This window comes from Eublepharis macularius, chromosome 2, assembly GCF_028583425.1.
Source record: "Eublepharis macularius isolate TG4126 chromosome 2, MPM_Emac_v1.0, whole genome shotgun sequence".
In the NCBI taxonomy this organism is placed as follows: Eukaryota; Metazoa; Chordata; class Lepidosauria; order Squamata; family Eublepharidae; genus Eublepharis; species Eublepharis macularius.
Window position 1 is genome coordinate 40518247 of NC_072791.1, and position 23703 is coordinate 40541949.

At 41.6% G+C, this 23703-nt stretch overlaps 1 protein-coding gene across 1 annotated transcript in view; it reads right to left on the bottom strand.

The window, feature by feature from the left end:
• The window catches only part of TSHR (thyroid stimulating hormone receptor), a 91100-nt gene that overhangs the window by 39976 nt on the left and 27421 nt on the right, over positions 1 to 23703 (bottom strand). Inside the window, exons 2-3 of the mRNA XM_054971917.1 lie at positions 5660 to 5731; positions 2501 to 2575 (exon numbers count right to left, since the gene is read on the bottom strand). Of these exons, the coding sequence (XP_054827892.1) occupies positions 2501 to 2575; positions 5660 to 5731 (147 nt within the window). The remainder of the gene's footprint in view (positions 1 to 2500; positions 2576 to 5659; positions 5732 to 23703) is intronic.

Here is a 23703-nt window from a genome sequence, read left to right on the forward strand (position 1 = left end):
GTCTAAAGGGGATTCAGGAAAGCACTCGTATTTCTAAACACCTTTCCCTCATAATTATAATTAGAATAAGTTATAATTGGAATAAGCTAACTGGTGTGAAGTGTTAAAACCTTTTAACCTTTCCCCAATTAAGGTTAAGTTTTCATATCTCAGGTAAGCTAACCGCTATCCTAAATCCTAAACAGAGTTACATGCTTCTAAACCCACTGAAATCAACAGGCTTAGAACAGCATAACTATGCCTGTGATTGCACTACTAATTACTCATTGAGTGACATACTTCATTTGAATGCCCTGAGTTTATTGTCCAGCAGCCTCACTGTATAATTTAAAATACAATAAACAATAAAAGGAAAAAATTACTTCATTTAGCAAAGGATGGGTCACAGAAAATACAACAAAAATGGAAACAATAATAAATAATAAGCGGAATCCAGAGACGAGCATGGTTCTTGTTGTGCATGACCAGTGAATATGATAGTTCTGAAGCAATATAAGCTTATTGTCTGACAAACTTACCTTTATAATAAGAAAATGTGGTCCACGAGAACTGATTTACAAAAGCCAATTTACGTTATCAACTTGAATTTACAGTACTTGTACTTAAGCAGCTTACTCTGACCACTGCCTTGTACAAGCCAGTTTGGTGTAGTGGTTAAGAGCGGCAGGAGTCTAATCTGGAGAACCAGATTTGATTCCCCAGTCCTCCACCTGAAGCCAGCTGGGTGACTTTGGGTCAGTCACAGCTCTCTAGAGCTCTCTCAGACCCACTCACCTCACAGAGTGATTGTCATGAGGATAATAACACACTTTGTAAACCACTCTGAGTGTGGCAATAAGTTATCTGAAGGGTGGTATATAAATTGAATGTTGTTATTGTTATTACAAGACTGCATTCATTTGATTTTCATGTTGAATTACTGCATCATGGAAACTAGAAGACTCCAATACACAGCAGTAAGTGCTTACATACAGTATCACCATATGGCCTGACCATATTCTCCCAACAACATGACAGTCTCATCAATTCACTTGATGGCCAGAGTAAAGTAGAGTGAAGGAGAAACGGCACTGCATAGTGGTCACAGTGGTGGACAAAGACTTGGGACAACAGTTGGAGCGACTCCCGAGTCGCCAGGTGACCCTGGGCCTATCACAATCTCTTAGCTCACAGAGTTGTTGCTATGAGAATAAAGTGGAAGAGGGGAGAATGATGTTACAAGTTGCTCTGGACCCCAAAAGAGAAGAACTGGATATAAATAAGTAATAATAAGTATCAGCAGCCAGAATGGCTGAAAAAAGTTACAAATCATTTGAACAAGTTCAGGCAGCTGCAAAAAATGCTTTCTTTCTACAACCTTACTCTAGCCTAGAAGATGGCTTCCTACCTTGACTTGGCCTATTTGGCCACCTGGATCCATGCTATGGTAACATCAAGACTTGACTATTGTAATACAGGTGACTCTAGTTGGTGGAAAATGCTGCAGCTCAGCTGTAATCAGGAGCAAGCAGGAGCATGAATATCATTTCCATCCTGCAGTCACTCCATAGGCTACCTATCAGTTACCATGCTCAGTTCAAGGTATTGGCGATCACATACAAAGCTCTTTGTCTTTGGTCCAGCATACCTATGGGACTGCCTATGTCCCTCCATGACAGCTTCACTGATCTGAATAGGGTCTCCTACAGGTGCCACCCTGCATATGGGTGAAATCAACAATTGCCCGTACACGTGCATTCTCTGTGGTGGCCCATGCCCTATGGAACGGCCTACCTGAGGAGATTAGGAGAGCCCCCACTCTCCTGGCTTTCCATAAGTGATGTAAAATTCAATTACTCAAAAGGGCTTTTTACTCAGATAGGAGGGCTATATTGTAGGGAGGTGGTCTCAAAGAGATGCTTCACTAATGAGTTAGTGACCATAGACTTCTCCACTATGCTGCCTTACGTACTATCTGTTGCTTTAAGTATGTGCTCCTATGTACTACTTGTTGCTTTAAATATGACCTTATTGGGTAGTTATATGCTGTCTAATGTCAGTTCTAGAATTGCTTATGCTCTGTTTTAGCATTTCTTCAGCTCTATACTGAATTTTTGCTAATGTTATGTCTTTGTTTATATATATATGTATGTATTTTAAACTGTGTACATTTGGATGTTTTTATGGTTGCTAATAACTGTTTTATATATTTTAACCTTTATGTATCTGTAATCTGCCCTGAGACTGTTGGAAATGTGGGGAGGGCGGAATAAAAATAGAAAATAAATAAAATAAATACATTTTAAACTTGCATTTATTCATCCTGTGGCATTGTTTATTGAAATGTTCTTGATACTGACTGTACTAATCTCACACTATGTAATTCACCTTGAGTTTCAGTGAGAAAGGTCGACTATAAATGACACAAATAATTAAATAAATGAAACACATTTTTTTAAAAAATGAGAGATTTGCATATGTAATACATTATTTTTCAAAGGATTTAGTTCCATATACTTACATATGGATGACTTTGCTTAAATTGTTGAAAGAATCAGCCTCCAGCATCTGCAGAGCTGCATCTATGGAGATATAGCTGCATTTAAGAAAGAGAAAAGAGGGGGAAGGTCACACCCCATGGCAGGTGGCACAGCTGAAGTCATTGTATTTGTTCACTGTTTGTCTTCCTCTACATTTCCAACCTGTTGCTTACTGCTTCAGATATGACATTGACCCTGAGTATTTGCTGTTTTCTATATTGCCCATGCTTCGTTATCACCATATTGCTACCCCACTGGCTGTTATATGTATCTCCAAAATATTTGTGGTTCTTACTCTGTCTCATTTTTACTACACGGCAGCCATTAGCGGCATATACATTTGTGTAGGTTTTTACATATTTTCCCTTTGAGTTTCTGTAGCTGAAAATGTCTGCTGTGGTAGCAAACTAGCAGGATATCCCCACCATATTAAAAAGATTTAACAGTAAATTGATACAATAACCTCCCTCTCTTGGTATATGTGTATAATGTATACATTTCGACACACGTATACTAAAACAAAACATATAATGTCCAGGTCCCAACATTCTATCTCCCCTTCCACCAGAGCATCCAAGATGCCACCGCTCTCCCAGTTTTCTATTACACTCCAAGCATACTGAAGGGATGGGGCCGTGCACACAAAGAATGGCTCAGCTCTCACCGGTATTCATTGAGTTCACTGGGACAAAGTGAACAAGATGTAACCAGGAGATATCATTCAGAGAAGCCAAAAACTTCGTTCTCATGCCAGAAATCTGGGATCATAAGCGGATATCGGGGAGAGATTGTGATTTCCGCCATATGATATGCCTAAATACAGTCCTCTACTTTCTCCCATAAATGTGAATGACACTTATTCCTTCCTATGGGGGAAAAGGCCAAATCTGCACAGGGATACTTTGCATTGTGACCAAGATCTGTGCCCCAGCACTGACACCAGCTGCCACAGATGAATATCCTACGGCAGTCTTGTGGGCAATTGTCCCCTCCCGGAGAAGAGCAACGCGTTTCCAATACTTTCACCAGCAAGCTTGGTACTGAAGGTCAACTTAAAAGGCACATACAGCAGGGCATGCATTCATCCATAATATTCTGTCTATTGTACTGTGCGAGTTTGTTATGGAAAGTATAAGAAGAAAAAAATCTGGGAAATGCAAATCACTGAAAACTTATAAGAAGGAACTTATGAAGGTGCCTTCTACCGAGTCAGACAGACCCAGCAGCTGTCCAAAGTCTCGAGCCGAGAGGTCTTCCTGCCTTGCTACTTGGGATCCCGTTTACTGCACACAAAGCACCGTTGAGCTATGGGCCTTCCCTAAAATCTTTACAAAACTGTATTGTCTGGCTGCAATGCTCAGATAATAAATATAAATTTCATACTGCAATAAATGCAATCTCTTTGGATTATGTATAAGTGTAAACTTTCCCCCAATTCCCCCAATGTATAAGTATAAACTTTCCCCCAGTTTTAAGGCACAGGTATGAGAAAATACTAACTTCACTATTTATTTGAAGACTGATGCAGAAAGACAATTCATGCAATCACTGGGCAGGCAGTAGTTCCTACAAAATCATGAGAAAACGTTTCCCCATCCTATTGCTTTGCTGTGGCTAGCTTTGGGCATGCCATTATTAGTTGCAAAACTTATTTATGCAATGGACTAAAAACAGAAGGGGTGCATGCTGGGTCATTCATGCACAAGAAGCCAATAAACCCAAGCTTTTCAATTGACCAGATGGAAACTTTTCAATTAGTCTGGAATTAACATACCAAAAGCAATGGTGAGTCACTTTATGAAGTTACAGGCCGTTTTAACACGTCTTACTGGCTCCGGTACATTGCACAAAGCTCCCGCAAGGACAGCATCTTCCTGGCACGATTTCCCGGTTCTCGCACGAAATCGCGCCAGGAAGATGCTGTCCTTGCAGGAGCTCTATGCGACGTACCGGAGCCGGTAAGAGGTGTGAAAACGGCCTTAGTTTAAATTATGTAACTAAAAGTCCTTCATTGGCCTTCATAGAAAATGAGGGGGGGAAACTATTTAGAAGTGCATTGCTAAGAAAAAGACTGTTTTCTGTTTTTTTATTTTATATAAAGAGAAGTACTTAACCTAAAGAACTTGCAGGGGAGTCTAATTTTTTCCTGCATACCCCTATTTTTTTCTTTTCCTCTCCTGGAAGACCCCATATCCTCTCCTCTTTTCCTGCTTCTTTCTCTTCTTGCCACCCACCAGCCAACTGACCTTTCGCTTTCCCCTCCAGTCATGCAATGGCTGCTTGGCCCAATGAGTTCTGGTACATCATGGTACATGAGAGTGGAGTGGGGGAGGGTTGGACCTTTTCTAGGCCTTTTTTTGTCTCCCAGTCTACTACTGCCCCCCATCCCAGCTTTGGTTTACAGAAACAACCAAGGAATGGAATGCACAGCAATCGTTGTGACTGCCTAGCCACTGGTAGCATGACCACTGAGAAATTTGTGGGCATTCTTTCTTTAAAGCTAAAGGTGCTGTTTCTATTATTTTGGGGATTTTAATCCTCCCAATGTACTTTTTAAGGTTTCAGATGTTTCTGAAAACCTGGGGCTTCCTTCAGGTTTGCAGAGAAATCCTCCATCTGTCCCTTGCTCCATTTTGTACATCTGGTGATCATATAATATATAATTAGATAAATGAACAGTTGAGGACCCACAAAGACTTACTGGGGACATCATTTTCTCCTTCCCACTAGTTCCTCTTTCTCCTCCCTGAAAGCCCCCATACCCTCTCCCTGTTTCCTGCTTCCATCTCGCCTTCGCACCCACCAGTCTTTATCTCTCTTTAATCTTCAGCTTTTTCTTCGTCTCTCCCCTTGGCATTCTCTCTCTGGGAGAAAGGGTGCTTTATGCAACACACTGTAATACTATGCATGAAAAAAATGTATAGAATTGATCATTCAGATATAAGAATCTGTTTCCTGTGTTGGTCAAGGATATACTAGAACTCAAGACTGAATAGAGAATAAAAATTTTCCATTACTGGACAGAGATTCTGCAACCATCATTTTTAACATCTCATAGTAATAAAATGGATTATTAACAAAGTTGTTCTTCTGTTTCCCTTTTATTACAAGGTAGTAAATATAAAGAGGGGGAAACTTACATTCTTGAGATGTTGGGGAGATTGGAGAATGCTTCTCTAGGAATTTTTCTTAGATGGGTTTCCATAAACCTCCTGTAGGAACAAAAATCTTTTATTTTTATATTAAAAATGTATATCCCACTCCACTGTGCACAAAGTGGCTTCCAAAGATAAATAAATAAACAAACACAATCACAGTAGGGACAAAATCAAAAAGAGTCCAGTAGCACCTTTAAGACTAACCAATTTTATTGTAGTATAAGCTTTCGAGAATCATGTTTTCGAGTAGGGACAAAATTTCAGCAATTAAAAATTTCATTAGTTAAATATCCCCACAAAAGCATACTGTTAAATTTCCTGAAAATTGTTTCTTTGAACAGAGTGCAACGGGCAGCTCAGTCCTATGCCCCGAGGCAGCATCATCGCTCATGCATTGACGTAAATGGGGCGCCACTCCACGGCTCCCTATGGACTTTTGCAAAAGTCCTGCTGGCGCCCAAGCACGGCAAGGCAAGGTGCAGCTGCCGCCAGGAGCACCCGCCCACCATTCCCCTGACAACCCTGCTCACGTGAGCCAATGGCCACACCCCTCCTCTGATAGGCAAGCGAGGGGCAAGCAGCAGCACAGCCAATGGGGAGGCCACGATCACCGCTGCCACCAATAGGCCCCCCTCAGAAAGCAGGCATCCCTGCCAGGGAGGGGGGCAGAGGTGACAGTGAAGGTCTGAACTGAACACCCACCCTCGCCCATCCAGTCCCCATTTCCAATGAGGGCCAGGCCATGGATGCAGCTTGGTGCACCTGCAAATCCACGCCACTGCTGCCACCACCGCTGCCACGAGAAACAGGTTCCCCCTTCCTGAAAAGTGGGACCAGAAAGCCTGCAGCACTTGGGAGCAGCCCCCAGGATCTGGAGAAGCAGGTGGGGGGGGGTCAGGATCTACAATGAGTGACAGGAATGCCCATTGGAAACCACGTGAGAGACCAGCTCCCCGGGCCAGATTTTCCATCCCTGCTTCCACAAACAGTGAAATGGAGGGTGGTCCATCCTTCTGCAGGTGGAGGAGATCCGACAATGTTGCTTCACAGCCCCCACCTCCCTGCAGTAACTTCTGCCTTCCCCTCTGCCTGGCTTATCAGACGCTAGCAGCTCAGTCCATCACAGAATGAACGTCCTCAGTGGAGCATTCCGCCCCCCCCCCTGGTCTGCCAGATATTCATGGGCCACAGTTCAATTCCCACTCCACTGCCTGAAGTTACATTGAGGGGAGTAAGGGGGCAGGCAGGCTGGATGGGGCACCACTTGAAACATTTGCAGGGATGTGTGAGAGGACATTCCAACAGAGGACTGAGGGGGCAACTACAGGCAATGTCAAGCAAGCATGCAAACACAACAGTTTGTTGTTTTTCAACACGTTTTATTAAACTGAAAAAAGTGCCAATGTCCCTTGGCTGGAAAGGGAGCTAAGGCATTTTGCGCATCCCTCTTTCTGCGCTCCCAGGGGTGAGGCTGAGATGCGGACTGCCTTGGGATATTGCTCCCTGGGCTGGATCTGAATGGCACTTGTGGAGGATTGGGGGGGGGGGGGCTAAAGCAGACATGCTCTGTCATCTCCTGGATGAATCATGACATGCCTGCAAGGGAAAGAGACACATGTGCTGCAAGTAACCCAGCCTGGTCCATGGCCAAGGCAAAGCCCACACTCCAACATCTGGGAAGATGCACATAGTAGAGAGCAGAAGCGGCAGCCCCACAGGTGCAGATGATGCATGATCCTCTGGCGAGGAAGCACTCAGCCTTGGGGTGATTTTACCTTTAAGAAAGAACGTCAATAGGTAGTTACAAACACCTGGTCAAGAGTAATTTTCTGGGCAACTGCCTCTGGGGCAGGCAGGGGCTGCTGCCATTGTCTACTCCCCTGCCAAGCCTCACCTGAAAAGGATAGTGGTCAGGTGATTTTAGGTGATGGGGCAGCCAGCACAAATCAGTGAGCCGGGTTAGCCTCTGCCCCATCTCCTTCTCACCTGTAAGTGCTCCCTCGCTCTTTACTGAGCTGGAACTTCAGAGTCAGATAACCAGCAAGGAGACTAGAGTGGTTATTGTTAGTTAGCCAGACCTTCTGGACTTTGCCCTTCTTCCCTTGAGTGAGTGCAAAGCTCTTCCAGTTTTCCCGCTAAGTCCCCCCAGCGCACTCAGTGCCCGCCACCGTGAGTACCCTCTCTCCCACCTCGTGCACAAAGCACCCATGGCAGAAGGCTGATGAGCAGAGCCTTCAGCCATGTGCTCACCTACCTGAGGTCATGAGTAGTGCAGCTAGACATTTTGTAGGATGTGTGAGCAGGTGATTGGGTGCGGGGAGGGGGGCTCGCCCACCCCGGAAGCGGACGCAGATTGGCCTCCATGGTAGTTCCCATCCTATGCTCCTTCAGGCCACAGGGGCGGGGCTGAGTGGCGAGAGAGGGGCTCAAGTTTTCCCTTTCAATGGGCTACACCTCCTTTTTTTCCTGGAGTAACTTTCTGCCATGGGGGGCATTCCCAGGGCTGGAGTGGCTTTGGAAGTGGACTAACTCATGCCCCACCCCACCCCCTCCCACACCAGCATGGGGACTTGCACCAGATTTGCATCTCCGCCCAGCCGCCAAGACTGCCCACCGGCGACAACCCATCTATGGTAATGTGACTCGGGCAGGCACTGGTGGAGAGGGGTTTACGTCAACTTAAGTGCCATTTACGCCCATGCAAGGTTTCGTTCTCTCCCTATGTGGTTTCCACCCAGCTTCTTAGGATTTGCACTGTAAGTCTCTTGGATTTGCCCACAGATGCTATGAACCAAACGAACCAGTAGAGCTTCGCAAACCATGAACTGGGCTGGTTCGTGGGTTTTTTTGGTTCATATTTAGGTTCGTGCCCATCTCTAATCCCAATACTAATCAAGTGAAACACCAACAGTACACAAAATTACTTTTACCAGCAAAAGGTAGTAGATGGGTTTTCCATTAACTCCAACATTTCACATATGAAAATTGGGATCTTCTTGTGTATTTGTAACAACCCTATTCTCTTACCACAGATCACTGCCTGAGCTGTCCCTCACTTTTGTCTCCTGATACACATTTCTGAAGGTTCTTCCCTGCCTGCTGTATATTGTATTGGTTTATTTTGTAATTGTCTGTCCTGTATTGGCTGTTACCTGAATGGCTTACCAAATCTATACCCTGGCTTCTAGAGGTGTCCCTCTAAGCAAGGTTAAAATGCAAACCAACACAACATCTCCAGGTCAACCTTTATGTATACCAGGGTCCAGTGAGGAAGACACTACTTATGAGGGAAAGAAAGATCTCATAATGCTCCTGTTCTGCAGCTTTACTACTGGGCAATTAATATCACCTGACCAACTTCAAGAGAATCACTGAAACAACTCATGAGCTTCTGGTATAAAAAAGTTTACCAACTCAAGATAGACATATATAGGAATAATAATGAAGTCAATAATAAAAAATCACACTACAACAAACACACAGCAACAACAAGACCAGTCCAGAGTACTGGTCCCATTCACAAGGCAGATGTAAATGCCATTCTCAGATTTTATGATCTGACATGAGACTTGGTTAAAATAACATGCAGCATCAACAGAATGGTTACTAAAGCAAAGATTAATAAAAAATATTACAAGGAAAATGCAAGGAAAGGTAGGAATATTGACCAGCATACATTCCATCAGCTAGAGTAGGTAGTTTCCTCTATACATTAAACAAATGAGCCTAGATTATTATTAGGCAGTTTTGGTGTGATTTTTCCTTAATGTGTAGATGTGGGTGTGAAATAAGAACATATGACCTGTCCTGAAGATATGCCAGTTAGGTCTTTCTCCACTATTCCTGCTGATAATAGTGGAGAAATACATTCCAAATAATATTCCAAATCTGGTGGTGCACAATGAAAAGGAAAGTTCAATATCATAGGTGCCGGACCGGGAGAGACAGCACAGATGCTATGAAACGCATACGGAGTCACTAAAGGTGGCCAAAAGTTCCATGCACACTAGATCAAGAGCCAAAACAGGCAGGTAAGTTCAGAGAAGAATAAAAGTAATTCCCAGAAGAGAAAGATGGAGAAAAGCAGAGTGAAGAACTGCAAAGTGAGGATGCACATGGAGAAGAATGACAGGGGGACTTTGAGAGGCCCAGATAGTGAAACTGTTAGCTTAAGACAGAACAGATCGGGGCAGGGGGAGGAAAAGAATCAAATGGACTAATTTGATTCAAATAGACTTAAAGCCAGAAAACTTGATCTCATGGGACAGAGGGTTCTTTAAGGGTTACTTTTATACCTTTAGAGTAATTGTGCAATGTCAATGAGGCTAATCAATACGGGCACTCTGTATTGCTTCTTCTCCAGCTGGCACCTTTACTTAATTCGGAGTGAGATTGGCTATAGCCTTACTTAATATGTAGTGGGAAGGTTCATAGGCTTTGATTTATGACACCTACTGTTCGTGAAGAGAAGGAAGGATCACTCTTACAATATGAATACATCAATGTTCCTTTTTTTTTTTTGAAAAAAAATTTTATTGGGTTAGAATCCATTATTTTTTACATTACATTCAATTTTCCCCAAATTTTTTCACTTCTAACCCCCTCCCTTTCCCCCCCTTTTGTTGACTTCCAACAGCTTTCCCACCCTTTGTCCCTTTTCCCTTACTTCTATTAAATTCCTCTATCTAAAACAAGTATACATTCTCCATTATACTAAGCAGTACATCCTTAACTACTTTTCTTGTTATATACCCAAACTGTAAGTCTTTGGTTCTATCTTGGATAAACAATTTATCCCATTTCCAGTTTTAAATATTTCTATATATCATAAACCATAAAAATCTTACATTTAAGATCTTACATTTAAATCAAACAATTTAACTTATTCTCTATATATTACTCATTGTATCTTTTTATGGTAATTCTATATAACTCATATCATAGTCAATCAATTTGACTCTTCTGTACATTCAGTTTGGTGCATACAAATCTTATCAAAGAAAGAAAATATTGTTGGTTACCCAATACTTATATTTAAACCTTATCATTAATTATTTTCTATCAATATTCTATCTATTAACCTATATATATCTATATATATATCAATCTGTTATTCTAACTGCTTATAAATTCACATTTATCTCTTCCCCCCCCGGTAAAGTCACCCCCCTCTACATTTTATTATACTTCAGTAGTTCTCAAACTGCCACAGTTTTCCTCCCACCTCCCATTTCTTCTCCAGATATTGTTTCAGCTTCTCCCAATCTGTGTTAAACTGCCCTGAGTCCAGATTTCTCAGTTTTCTTGTCATCTTGTCCATTTCTGCCATGTACAGCAATTTGTAAATCCAATCTTCAATAGTTGGCACTTCTTGTACTTTCCATTTTTGCGCATACAAAAGTCTGGCTGCTGCTGTCATATAAAATATCAACGTCCTATGATGGGCTGGAATTCCCTCCATTCCCAAGTTTAGTAGCAGGAGTTCTGGGTTCTTATTTATTTGAAATTGTAAAATTTCGCTCATTTCTCTTATTATTTCCCCCCAGTACTGCCTAGCTACATCACACGACCACCACATGTGATAGAGGGAGCCCTCATGCTTCCTACATTTCCAGCATTTATTAGAAGTGTTCAAGTTCCCTAGCGCAATCTTCTTTGGTGTCATGTACCAACGATAGATCATTTTGTAAATATTCTCTTTAATATTTGTACATGTCGTTGTCTTCATTGTAGTCTTCCACAAGTATTCCCATGCCTCCATTGTTATCTCTTTATTAAAATTTATAGCCCATTTCACCATTTGTGTTTTAACTGTCTCATCCTCAGTATACCATTTCAACAGTACTTGGTATACCTTGGATATTCTTTTCTTGTCCTCTTTAAAAAGGGTCTGCTCTAGTTCCGAATTCTCTATTCGTATACCTCCCTTTACAGAGTCCGAGTTATACAAATCTCTGATCTGTCTATACTGGAACCAATCGTAGTTCGGTGATAGTTCCTCTTGCGTCTTTATTCTAAGTTTAGATGCTTCTATTTTAGTTATTTCTTTATATGTCAAACATTGTCGTTCGTTGTCAACAGCTCTCGGGTCTATCACCTCATATGGAACCACCCACCAAGGAGTTCCTTCTTGTAGGTAAATTCTGTACTTCTTCCAGATTGTGTATAGACTTCTCCGTACAAAATGGTGCAGGAACATCGAGTTGACCTTTACTTTGTCATGCCATAGGTATGCATGCCATCCAAATATTTTTTTATATCCCTCTAGGGCTAATAGTTTCTTGTTCTTTAATGTCATCCACTCTTTCAGCCAAACTAGGCAGATTGCATCGTGATAAAGTCTCAGATTGGGCAGTTGCATTCCGCCTCTTTCTTTTGCATCTTGTAAAACTTTCATTTTCACTCGAGGCTTCTTGCCTGCCCATACAAAATCTGATATTTTCCTCTGCCACTTTTCAAATTGTTTAGAGTCTCTGATGATTGGTATTGTCTGTAGCAAAAACATCACTCTTGGTAACACATTCATCTTAACCGCTGCAATCCTACCCAACCATGACAGATTGAGCCTATTCCATTTAATCAAGTCTCTCTCAATCTGAATCCACAATTTTTCATAATTATTCTTGAACAAATCTATATTCTTTGCAGTCAGTTCAATTCCCAAATATTTCACCTTACTTGTTACTTCACAATCCGTTGTTTCCATTAACAATTGTTGTTTCTGCTTAGTCATGTTTTTACATATTATCTTTGACTTCTTTTTGTTAATGAAGAAACCTGCCAAATCCCCAAACTCCTTGATCTTATCTATCACTTTTGGCATGTTCTCCAGTGGGTCCTCTACAATTAACATTATGTCATCCGCAAATGCTCTGACCTTGTATGAATAGTCCTTTATTTTTATTCCTCGAATTTCCTCATCTTGTCGTATTTGTATCATCAGAATCTCCAATACTAAAATGAACAACAGTGGAGACAACGGGCAACCTTGTCTTGTTCCTTTGCTTATAGTCAATTTCTTGGTCAGTTCATCATTTACCACAATTGCTGCAGTCTGGTCTCTATAAATTTCCTTAATTGCTCTGATGAATCTTTCTCCTAATTGTAGCTTTTCCATAGTGGCAAACATAAAGTCCCAGTTTAAATTGTCAAATGCCTTTTCAGCGTCAACAAAGAAGAAACCAACCTCTTTATCACAACGCTTATCATAATATTCAATAGCATCAATCACTGTCCTTAAATTGTCTCTTATTTGTCTGTCTGGCAGAAAGCCTGCTTGCTCCTCCTCTATAACTTCCGAAAGCCACCCCTTCAGTCTCTCCGCCAGTATCTTCGCAAAGATTTTATAGTCATTGTTGAGTAACGATATAGGTCTGTAGTTTTTCACACTAGTCAAGTCTTGGCCCTCTTTTGGGATCAATGATATGTTCGCTTCAGACCAAGTGTCTGGAATCCTTTGATCCCTTAAAACTCCATTGATCACCTCCTTTAGGAATGGTGCCAGCTCATTGGCCATAGTCTTATAAAATTTAGCTGTAAGTCCGTCTGGCCCTGGCGCCTTTCCTAGATTTGCAGATTGTATTGCCTTACTTATTTCCTCATCCGTTACTTCACTGTTCAATTTATTTCTCCAAGCGTCCGAGATTTCTGGAAGTGTCATTTTCTCCAAATATGACGCTATTGAGTCTTTATTTACTTCTTTCTTATTATACAATTTAGCGTAGAATTTATAAAAGGCTCTACTAATGGTATTCTGTTCCAAATACGTTTTGTCATCTTCACAAATTTTATTTATTGTTTTCTTTTCCCTTCTTTTCTTCAGTTGCCATGCCAGGTACTTCCCAGGTTTATTTGCACCCTCAAACACTTTCTGATTCAGCCTTTTGAGATTCCACTCCAATTCTTTATTACTCATTGCTGTTAGCTGTTCTTGCAATATCTTAATTTCCTGGTATAATTTCTTTTTCCCTGGTCTCTTTTTTAGCTGTATTTCCTTAGTTTTAATTTTCTCCTCAATCTCTTGTCTCTTCTCCTCTTTCTTCTTTCTTGCTCTACCATTTAAGTCCATTAGTATGCCCCTTATAACCGCCTTATAAGCATCCCAAACTTTATCAGTTGGTACTTCTTTATTCACGTTGTATTGAATGAAAAACTTTGTCTCTCTTCTCAATATTTCCATATTCTCTTTTTCCTGTAACAAATCCTCATTTATTCTCCATGCTTTCCTTTTCCTCCTTTTCCCCAGCTTCCACATAATTGGGTTGTGATCTGAGCCTACCATCGGCATTATTTCTACATCTTTAGTCCATAACGCCAAATCTTTTGAGGCCCAGATCATGTCAATTCTTGATAACGTGGAATGCCTTGCAGAATAAAAAGTAAACTGCCTACTTTTAGGATATTCTCTCCTCCATACATCTTCAAGAGTCTCTTGTTGAATCAACTCAAAAAAGAGCTTTGGTAATAGTCCTCTTTTCTTTTGTGTCATTGTAGTCTTTTTATCCAGTTCCAAGTCTGTCACTCCATTGAAGTCTCCAGCAAGAATTATTTGGTCATATGAAAGATCATCTAAATGCTTCCTCAAATCCTCAAAGAAGCTCTCTTTTGCACCGTTGGGTGCATAGATTCCGACTACCAACACTCTCTTTAAATTCCAAGTACATTCCACTGCTACAAATCTGGCTTCCACATCTTTCATTATAAATTTTGGTTGTAGCTCCTCTTTTACATACAACACCACTCCTCTTTTTTTTTTACTTGAGGCCGCTACAAAGTCTTTGCCCAATTTTCCCAGTTTTAGATATTTTACATCCTGTTTTCGAATATGAGTCTCTTGCAAACAAACAATATCACATTTTTGTTTTAATAGCCAGTGAAAAATATTTTTTCTCTTATTCGGTGAATTTAGTCCATTTACATTCCAAGATAATACTTTACACTCCATATTCATAATCTTGTTGGTAAGTCTTTTTCATTGTCCCTTATAAATCGCTCCATCTCCCGCTCAGATCTGATACGCTTTTTAGCGCCTCCAAATTCGAAGGACAAACCCTCTGGGAGCTCCCATCTGTACCTGATTTTCATGTCCTTCAGCATCTGGATTAGCCCTTTATATTTTTTCCGATCTAGTAGCACTGATCTGGGTAGTTCCTTCATTATGATAATTGTCTTGCCATCGATCTCCAATGGATCTTGAAACTGTTTAGTCACAATCTTCTCTTTCATGTTTCTTGTTGTAAATTGTACAATCACGTCTCTTGGTAGTTTCCTCTGGGTTGCAATTCTCGAATTCACACGATATGCCACATCTAGGATAGCCACAACATCCTCCTCCTCCTTCCCCAGGTATTCAGCTAACACCTCCGTCATCTGTTCTTGCGCTGTCTTTCCTTCCACTTCCGGCAGGCCGCGAAATCTGAGCTGCTTCTCCATATGTCTGCTTTCCGCAACCGCCATCCTTCCCCTCATCAGCCTCATCTCTGTTTGTTGCGTATCTGCTAAGTTCTCCATCGCTCCTTCTACTGTTTTAACTCTCTGCTGCGTCCCTTGTAATTCACTTTGTATTGTTTCCATACCTTTCTTCACTTCTGACAGCTCCGATTTTACTTCTGACAGCTCCGATTTTACTGTCTGTTTAACCTCTTTAATCAGCTCCAATTTCATGTCTTTAAATTCTTTAATCACCTCCAAAAGTTTTTTATCCAGGTTTTCTATTGCCGATTGCCACTCTTTCTTCGACATCGTGGGGCTTGCTTTAGCTCGCTCCCACGAGTCCGCTCTCTTCCTTAACTCCGTGGCGTTAAATTTAGTACCTTTTTTATTTCAAATGTCCCGGTCTTCTTGCATAAATTAATTTTAAAGGGTCCAAAATGTCGGGCGTCTTTTCTCTATGGTCTCTCTATGATTTTATAATCCAATATGGCCTACTTCCTTTTCTGCTGAGGCCGCGGCCCTTCCCCTCTCAAAGATGGCGATTCCCTTCTTCCTGCCCTCCAGCCAGGGCCGCTTCTCTCCAGCCGCTCTATTGTTGTTACGCACTTCCTGTCTCCCGTCTTCCCACAGCAGATCTCGCGATGGTGTCTTTTTCTCACAGCTCCAAAGCCACAGGTATTCAAAACAATAGTCCGATTTCTTTAATAACTTCTTTAAACTTAGTCTCTTTTCTAATACAACTCCTGCCGAAGCTTCCCCTCCTTTTCACTAGTCTGTTGCAGTTTAAAAGTCTACTTTTTTTCCTCTCTGTTTTTATCAATCTGTCCCGTATCGGAAGATAGTGATCTTTACCTTCCCTTCACTTTTCTCGGGTTGTAATCGCTGTTTCGATTTCAGATTCTCCTTTCCACTTCTTTCCCCCAATCGAAGCTTGGGTATGTAGGTCTTATGCCAGCCGAGTTGGCCCCAAAACTGCCGCAGAGATTGTAGCCGACCCGTCTCAGGGTGGGACCTCAAGGATCGGGAGGGGACCCGTTGTGTAGAGCCCCCCCTCGTCCGAGATCAACGCGCCCTAGGGTCTCGAGCGTTCTTTGCCTGCTCTCCGCCTGAGAGCAGTCGGCCGCGGGCTATTTTCACCCCGCCGGCCGCTTAAAACGGCAGTCCGGTCAGCTCCGCAAATGGAGCTGCGTTAGACCTCCATAAATCCCAAACCGGAAGTCCTCAATGTTCCTTTTTGATGTTATTGGGGTTGCTTCTGATATCTGCATTTATAGTTTGATGTGCAAAATTCTAGAATTGCAGCTAATGCTGGAGGCTGTTCCTCCGGGAAGAGTAGATTACCTTTTTAAATCAGTGGCTGTGAAACAGTGTGATAACCTTTAGATCTTCTGAATCAAAGCAGAGTTCCCAATTCAATTCAGGTGTAGTGGCATGAAAGTCTTTTGATTTTTATATATGAACAAGACATTTAGTTACCTAAACTTGCCAGATTAATCTTTGTGCTGTCATAAGTAATGTACTTTGATGATGAGTTGGGGACATTAGCTCCAGTGTGCATGTTTGCTGTGATGCCACCCATGATGCCAGCATATTCCCTTGAAAATCTGGATTATTTAAATCATGTGTTGAAGAAAATTAACCGACTTCCAGATCTAGAAAAATGGAGTGGAAGAGCAAGCATGCAGAAAAATTGTGACCAAACTGATTCCAATGCTTGTGGATTGACTGGCAAGAAAGTCAGGAGTAGACATGGGCACGAACCGCATTACGAACGCAAAAAACCCACAAACCGCCCGATCATCCGTTCGCAATCCGGCAGTTCGTGAGCATCCAAGTCCAACGAACCAGCGTTCGTAAGAAGCCTGGTTCGTTGTGCATGTCCACGGTTCATGAAGCCAGACAGTCAGGCTCCATCAATCAATTCTCTTGGAAACGGAGCTGGGGGAATGCCTGAACTCCGTCTGCACTCCTTCTGTCGCCCTGGAAACCCGAATCGAAGCCCAGCTTACCTTGATCGGCAGGTCTTCCTTCCAACCATGGAGCTGCAAAGTGGTTACAACTTGGGAGAAGACACCCAGGGGAGGGAGGGGGAGGGGGGTGTTCTGTAGTCATGGGTACTCCAATCTCATCCTTGCAAACCCTGATAGGGAGCTCTTAGGCCAACCACAGACCTCCTGTATTGCTCTAATTGTATCGAGTGGGAGTTTCCTGGGGGCCTCGGATCAGAGAGGGTATAACTCCAAGATCCCTATTGCAATCTTGACCAAACTTGGGTGCTGGCTGGAGGAGAGCCTGCTAAACACTCCCCGTGAATATGGGCTCTCTAATTCCAACGGGGGGCGTTCTGAGCCCCACGAACCCTGAACAGGTTTGGCAACGGGAAATGTTCATTGCAGTTCGTGAGTTCGGGTTCGTCGGCAGCACCGAACCACGAACTGTGGGTTTGTTTGTTTTTTGGTTCGTGCCCATGTCTAGTTAGGAGTAAGTTAAGCGTGCAGAAAAGCGCTACGACTATTAGCCAACTTTAAAGAGCTCTTTTATTGATTACTGGGATAAGTTCTGTGTATAACCAAGTCTATTACATGGAAAAGAAATTGAACAAGAAAATAATATAGTTTAATCAGTACATTTCTGAATACATTCACCAAGCATACATCCATTCATAAAAATGGATTTATTTAAAAAAGTTTATTATAGAATTTCCTCATATTGCAGCTGCTAGAAGGATTTTTGTCTTGGTATGTCAGCTTTTCCAAGTCTGCAAAATTAATTATACAAAACACTCAAACCACTAGGATTAGTAGCACAGGAAGACAGAAATGTGTCATATTAAATCCTATTAATTTTTCATAGAGGGATAGAGGGAGAAAATCTTTTTGAAAGTTTGTTCTCAGAATTTCCCTCAAAGTATCTATGAATCATCTAAAAGAAAGGAAAATAAATCAGAATGTTATTTTTAATCTTAATTTCAGTCTATGACAGAGAAACATTTTTTCACAGATAGAAGTAAGAGTCTTACTGTGCTATATTATAAGTTAACATTAAAACATGATAGTATATATCATGGTGGTGCCAGGGCTTATGATGATCTTGCAGTAGCTGACCTGTCTGATGGCACCTGAATTTTAATGTGTTAATATGTTAATAAATGGTAAATGTTATTGTATTTTAACAGTATATTCATTGGAAGCTGCCCTGAGCCCACTTGCGGGAAGGGTGGGGTATAAGTTGAATTAAATAAATAAATAAATAAATAAATAAATAAATAAATAAATAAATAAATAAATAGTATCCCAGTTCAGGCATTCCTTTGACCAGTCCCAGTACTCTAGGCAGACCTGTTCAATCAATGCTAACGGCAGTAAAATGAAAAGAGTCCTAGCCCAACATGCCTAAAAAGAAAGTCATAATTTTCTGGGAGAAGTTAAATGTAGAAAAACAATTTAAGGTTGTTGCATAGATATGCCACAAGCAGAAGACAAAATAAAGACTCTTCTTACAATGGTAAGGAACACTTGCCCTCCCCTCCTCCCCAAAGAAAGCCAGATGGTACTCTTAATTTGGGAATAAGACCACAAGAGTTTTCAGTATGGAAAAGGGTCACATATGAAGCCATCTATATATAAAATTCAAAGAAACAATTCTATAATGATCACTCAAAAAGTTGGAATTGTGTAGACCACAGATTGACAAACTGAGAATAACTTTGTCAGGCTACAGGAAGGTTTAATGTGCATATACACAGAAACTGCTTACACATCTTTCCATGGAAGGTTTGAAACCAGTGAGTAGCCGTGTCCCTCTCTCACATTAACAATTCAGGAACAAAAATGTTCATTCATGAAGAATCTGTGAAAATATTCCCACCCACTTGAAATATTTCTCCTTTTCCACAAACATCATTACCAGATTATCCCAATTAGAGCAGGTTAGCATGTGAAGCTTGAGAAATGAATAACGATTTATATTTTGCTCAACTGAGTTTTTGCATGTTGTTTTTCTCCCCCTGCACATCTGTGTGTCACAATTCTCCACGGAGTTCACTAAATGTCTGTTTCAAGAAGGCAAATATTTTGTTCTTCTCCAGGTTCTTTTCAAAATATGCTCTCTTTGCCCAGTGCCATTTATTTCTCAGACAATTGAGCCATTAATGAACCCTGCCTTAAGTTACTTTCATGACCTTTGCACTGCTGATCTTTCATGACTTTAAAGCAGGATTAGGCAACCAAGAACCCACATGCTAAAAGCAGCACACCTGACCATTTTTCATGGCACCCATGGACAGATTTCTGCCTGAGCAACCAAGGCACTGGCAGCACTGCTGGGGCCAGCAATGTGGGAGAAGGCAACAGGTATTGCTTATACCTGTCATTGCCTCCCAGATCTAGGTAGGCTTGCTATGTTCCCACTGGTGGTTGAGGACTCCATGCCACCAGTGCTTAGTTGGGCAGTGGAAATTAAGTGGCAGGAAAATGGGTGGTGACAGGCAGCATCCCAACATGCTGACATCATTCCCTATGAGCCAAGAAGTGAAATTTTGCACACTGATTTGAAGCAATCAGAAATCTTTGTCTGAAGGTTTCCAGCATATATTTTTAAAAATGTTCATCCCTTCTTCTGTCAACATTGGCAACCAAGGCTGTAAAGAAGTTTAAAACAAGATTCGGTTTCGTTTTCTCAGCCATGTCGGACGCTCCTCTTCGCAGGTCCGAGAGGAAGTGCCCGAGCACCCTGTCCGGGCGGCTGATCTGCGAAGATTAGCCCCCAAAACTCCCAGTGAGGGAGGCTGGGTCCGGGACGCTGCGGGAAGAGCCCCCCGGAATCAATGCGGGGGGTTAATTGCCCGTTTGTCCCTACGGAGGCCGGCAGACGTGCGCGGCGCCTCGAGTGCTGCCGGGCCATGGAAAACGGCAAAGAGCAGAATTAGGCGAAAGCCTGCAAGTAAGCGAATCCCTTCTGTTACTACAAGCGCACGCGAAGGAGTGGTGGGATCTGAAGCTAAGAAGGCTCGTTCTTCCCCTTCGCTGAGTTTCAGAATCTGGTTGGCGGTTTCCCCCCCCCTAAAATGGCAACGAAAAAACAAAGTCCCGCTCTGGGCAAGTCAGTTTCGGCTGCCCTGAAGGGAGAGTCGTTGGAGGAAGTAGTGCGGAGGGCGGTTGGTGAAGCCATAAAACCCTTTGTTGACAAGCTGAACGAAACAGATCAAAGGGTGGGCTTAATTGAGAGCGAAGTGAAAACCATTAAGGAAGCAGCGGGGGGGGCAGAGAAGTCTGCTCGGGAAAGTGCGTCACTCGTGAAGGCTACGAATAAAGAGCTTAAGCTGGTGGAGAACCAGCTGATCGGGCTACAAGTGGAACGAACACAGACAATTTTGCGCCTCCAGAATGTGAAAGAGGAGGAAAATGAGGATTTACGGGGTCTGGTCTCGGAACTACTGGCGACACCCGCGAGGGCAACTAAAGAAGAAGTAAAAAGCGCCATTTTGGAAGTCCGTCGGGCTACTTCAAAATATGCAATGAAGCGTCAGCTGCCTCACGAGATCATCATTGATTTTTCATCTAAGAGGATCCGGGACACTATCCTATATAATTCATACAATGCAGATTTGGACTTTTTGGGTAATAAAGTTAAGATATTGAAAGACGTCCCATTTCTAGTTCGGAAAAGACGTTTTAAGTATAAAAAGTTCGCAGCTCTTCTGAGAGAACGTGGAATAAAGTACAAATGGTTATTTCCGGAAGGAATCTGGTTCAGTCACAAAGATCAAGCTTTCAAGATATTATCAGAAGATCAACTAAGGGATTTTGAGGATAAAAATCCGGAATTTCAGTGCACCAAGCAAGACGAAAAGGAGAAGTCTGAGGGGGGGGGGGAGGAAACGAGCACTGCGGCTGCAGTTGCTCAGAGAGAATTGCGTCCGGGACCCAGGAGGGGAAGGAAAATTTAATTTGAATTTAAATTGTAATTTGCATTTAGTAAGGTCAACCACTCCATCAATATAACATAAAGCTTTAACTTTTGAATAATGGCAGTATGAAGGGAAAACATTTTGTGTAGCATAGTTGTTACATGTTGTAGTTGTTGTGTTTTTTTTTCCTTCCTCCCCTTGTTCCCTTTCTTCCCTTTGTATTGTTAGTTAATGTAGTTAATAAAAAAAAGAAGTTTAAAACAAGAGCAGAAGTGTGAAGGACTATGGCTGCAATCCTATGCATGCTTATTTGGAAGTAAACCCTATAGAACTCCATCAGACTTCTTTCCAAGTACACATGCACAGGATTAGTTGCTTGGCTGGACTTCTAAACACAGAGGAAGGAATAAATTTGATTAAACTGAACAGAACAGCAAGAGTCAAATCCAGTAGCACCTTAAAGACCAACAAGATTTCCAGGTTACACGATTTCAAGATTCAAATTCCCCTCATCAGATACCAGATGCTAGGGAAACTTCTTTAGGATTGTGTTGTAGAAGAGACTGACATTCAGCATCAAATATGGTTGATAACATCAGCTCCGCCAAAACCAAACTTTGTTTTAGAAAATATTCGAATGCAATGACACACGCTGCAGTCTCTTTAACCGTAGAACTAGAGATAGCCGTATGCAGCTCCTTCAGATGTGCCCTTGTCCATGCACTGAAGAATATCATTCAGACGGGGAAAAAAAGAGATTTCACATATGTTTAGTAAGATACAGGCCCCAAAATTAAATTTTGTAATAAGCCATATGAATGACCAGTTACCAGAATTACCAGTTACTCTGTTCGCTTTAAAGTTAGTCAAACCTCCGAGAGTCTGTAAAAAAATAGTTAAAAATGTAGGCAAACATATACTGCACAGCAAAATTTAAATCATCTAGCGTCTCAATTCATAAAGCTTTTAAATATCTTATAATAAGTACAGTTAGAAGAAAACTTTTGGGCACAGAATTATACAGAGAAATAGATACAGCTGGTTTTATACCATTTAAATTCAGGAACCTGCTGCCATCTACTGTCTAGACAGAGTAGTGCTCTATTTGACCAGTTTCTTCTTGCCCTCCATGCATCTGACGAAGAGAACTGTGATTCTCGAAAGCTTATGCTACAATAAAATTGGTTAGTCTTAAAGGTGCTGCTGGACTCTTTTTGATTTTGCTACTACAGACTAACACGGCTAACTCCTCTGGATCTATAACATACAGGGGCTTTTGTTTTTTGAAAAGGCATTTCCCCCTATAGTGTTTTATTCCCACTATTTCCTCTAGTGAGGAGCATCAACAGTGCCCTGTCCTATATTAATTGTTATTATTATTATATTAATGAATTGGAAAGGGAGCAGTGGGAAAGACTTACTGCTCAGAGCTATACTTCTGCTCACAACCTTTAAAAGGAAGGGGTGTACTCTTTAAGTGCTAGTGAAGGGAATGCCTCATTCCTTTTCTTTTTTTAAAAAGATCCTTTTCTGAGGGAAAAGGGAGAACACATTCATCACTTTTTAAAGGTCTAGATGTGTGTCACTAGTGTGCTTAGGTGGTGATTAGGAAAGAAACCTACCTCTGAAGAGTGTTTTTTTTACAAAAAATTAAACCAAATAATATAAATTAAACCAAGATAGCAGAATAGTTCATATATTTGGGGACCGGTATACAATAATAATAATAATATTTGATTTATATACTGCCCTTCAGGATGACTTAATACCCACTCAGAGCGGTTTACAAAGTATGCCATTATTATCCCCACAACCAAACACCCTGTGAGGTGGGTGGGGCTGAGAGAGCTCCAGAGAGCTGTGACTAGGCCAAGGTCACCCAGCTGGCTTCAAGTGGAGGAGTGGGGAATCAAACCCGGCTCTCCAGATCAGAGTCCCATGCTCTTAACCACTACACCAAACCGAACAATCCTAAATCTTAGACAAACAGTGCAATCCTAAGCAGAGTTACGCCAGTCTAAGCCCACTGAAATCAATGGGCTTAGACTGGAGTAGCTTTACTTAGGATTGTGCTGTATGTCATACTGTTCTAAATTCCTTCGACTTCAGTGGACTTAGAAGAGGGTAACTCTGTTTAGGATTGCACTTTAAATGTCTCCTCACTTAGTGATGTCACAGGTATGGTCCAAAAACCATAATGAGGCCACATGTTTCTCTTTTGATTTTAATACTTTTCAATGACCAGTCAGTCAAAATGCTACAGTTTGGTGATGTTCAATTCTTGCAAAGATATAATTTAAATAGACTGCAAAATCTTTTTTTCTCATGGCATAATGCTATCATTTCAAGAAATAGTATAGTGAATGGAGGATTATATGCCTTCTTTCTTTCAGTTTTTGCAAGTCCATCAAGTGGCATTTTATTTGGAAAAAAATAATAAGAGTTTGAAATACTGCTTTATAATACTGTCATCAAAGGAAGCATCTCAGGTTTTTACAAGTTTGACATTAAAAATCAGCTTTGACAATTAGCAAAAGCTGGAATAAGATACTGCCAACAGAAATGTGGAAATTGATATGGTCTCACGCAGGGCTTTTTTTCTGGGAAAAGAGGTGGTGGAATTCAGTGGTGGAACTTTGGGTCAGCTGGAACAAGGGCAAGTTTTTTAAAGTTTAAATCATCCTAG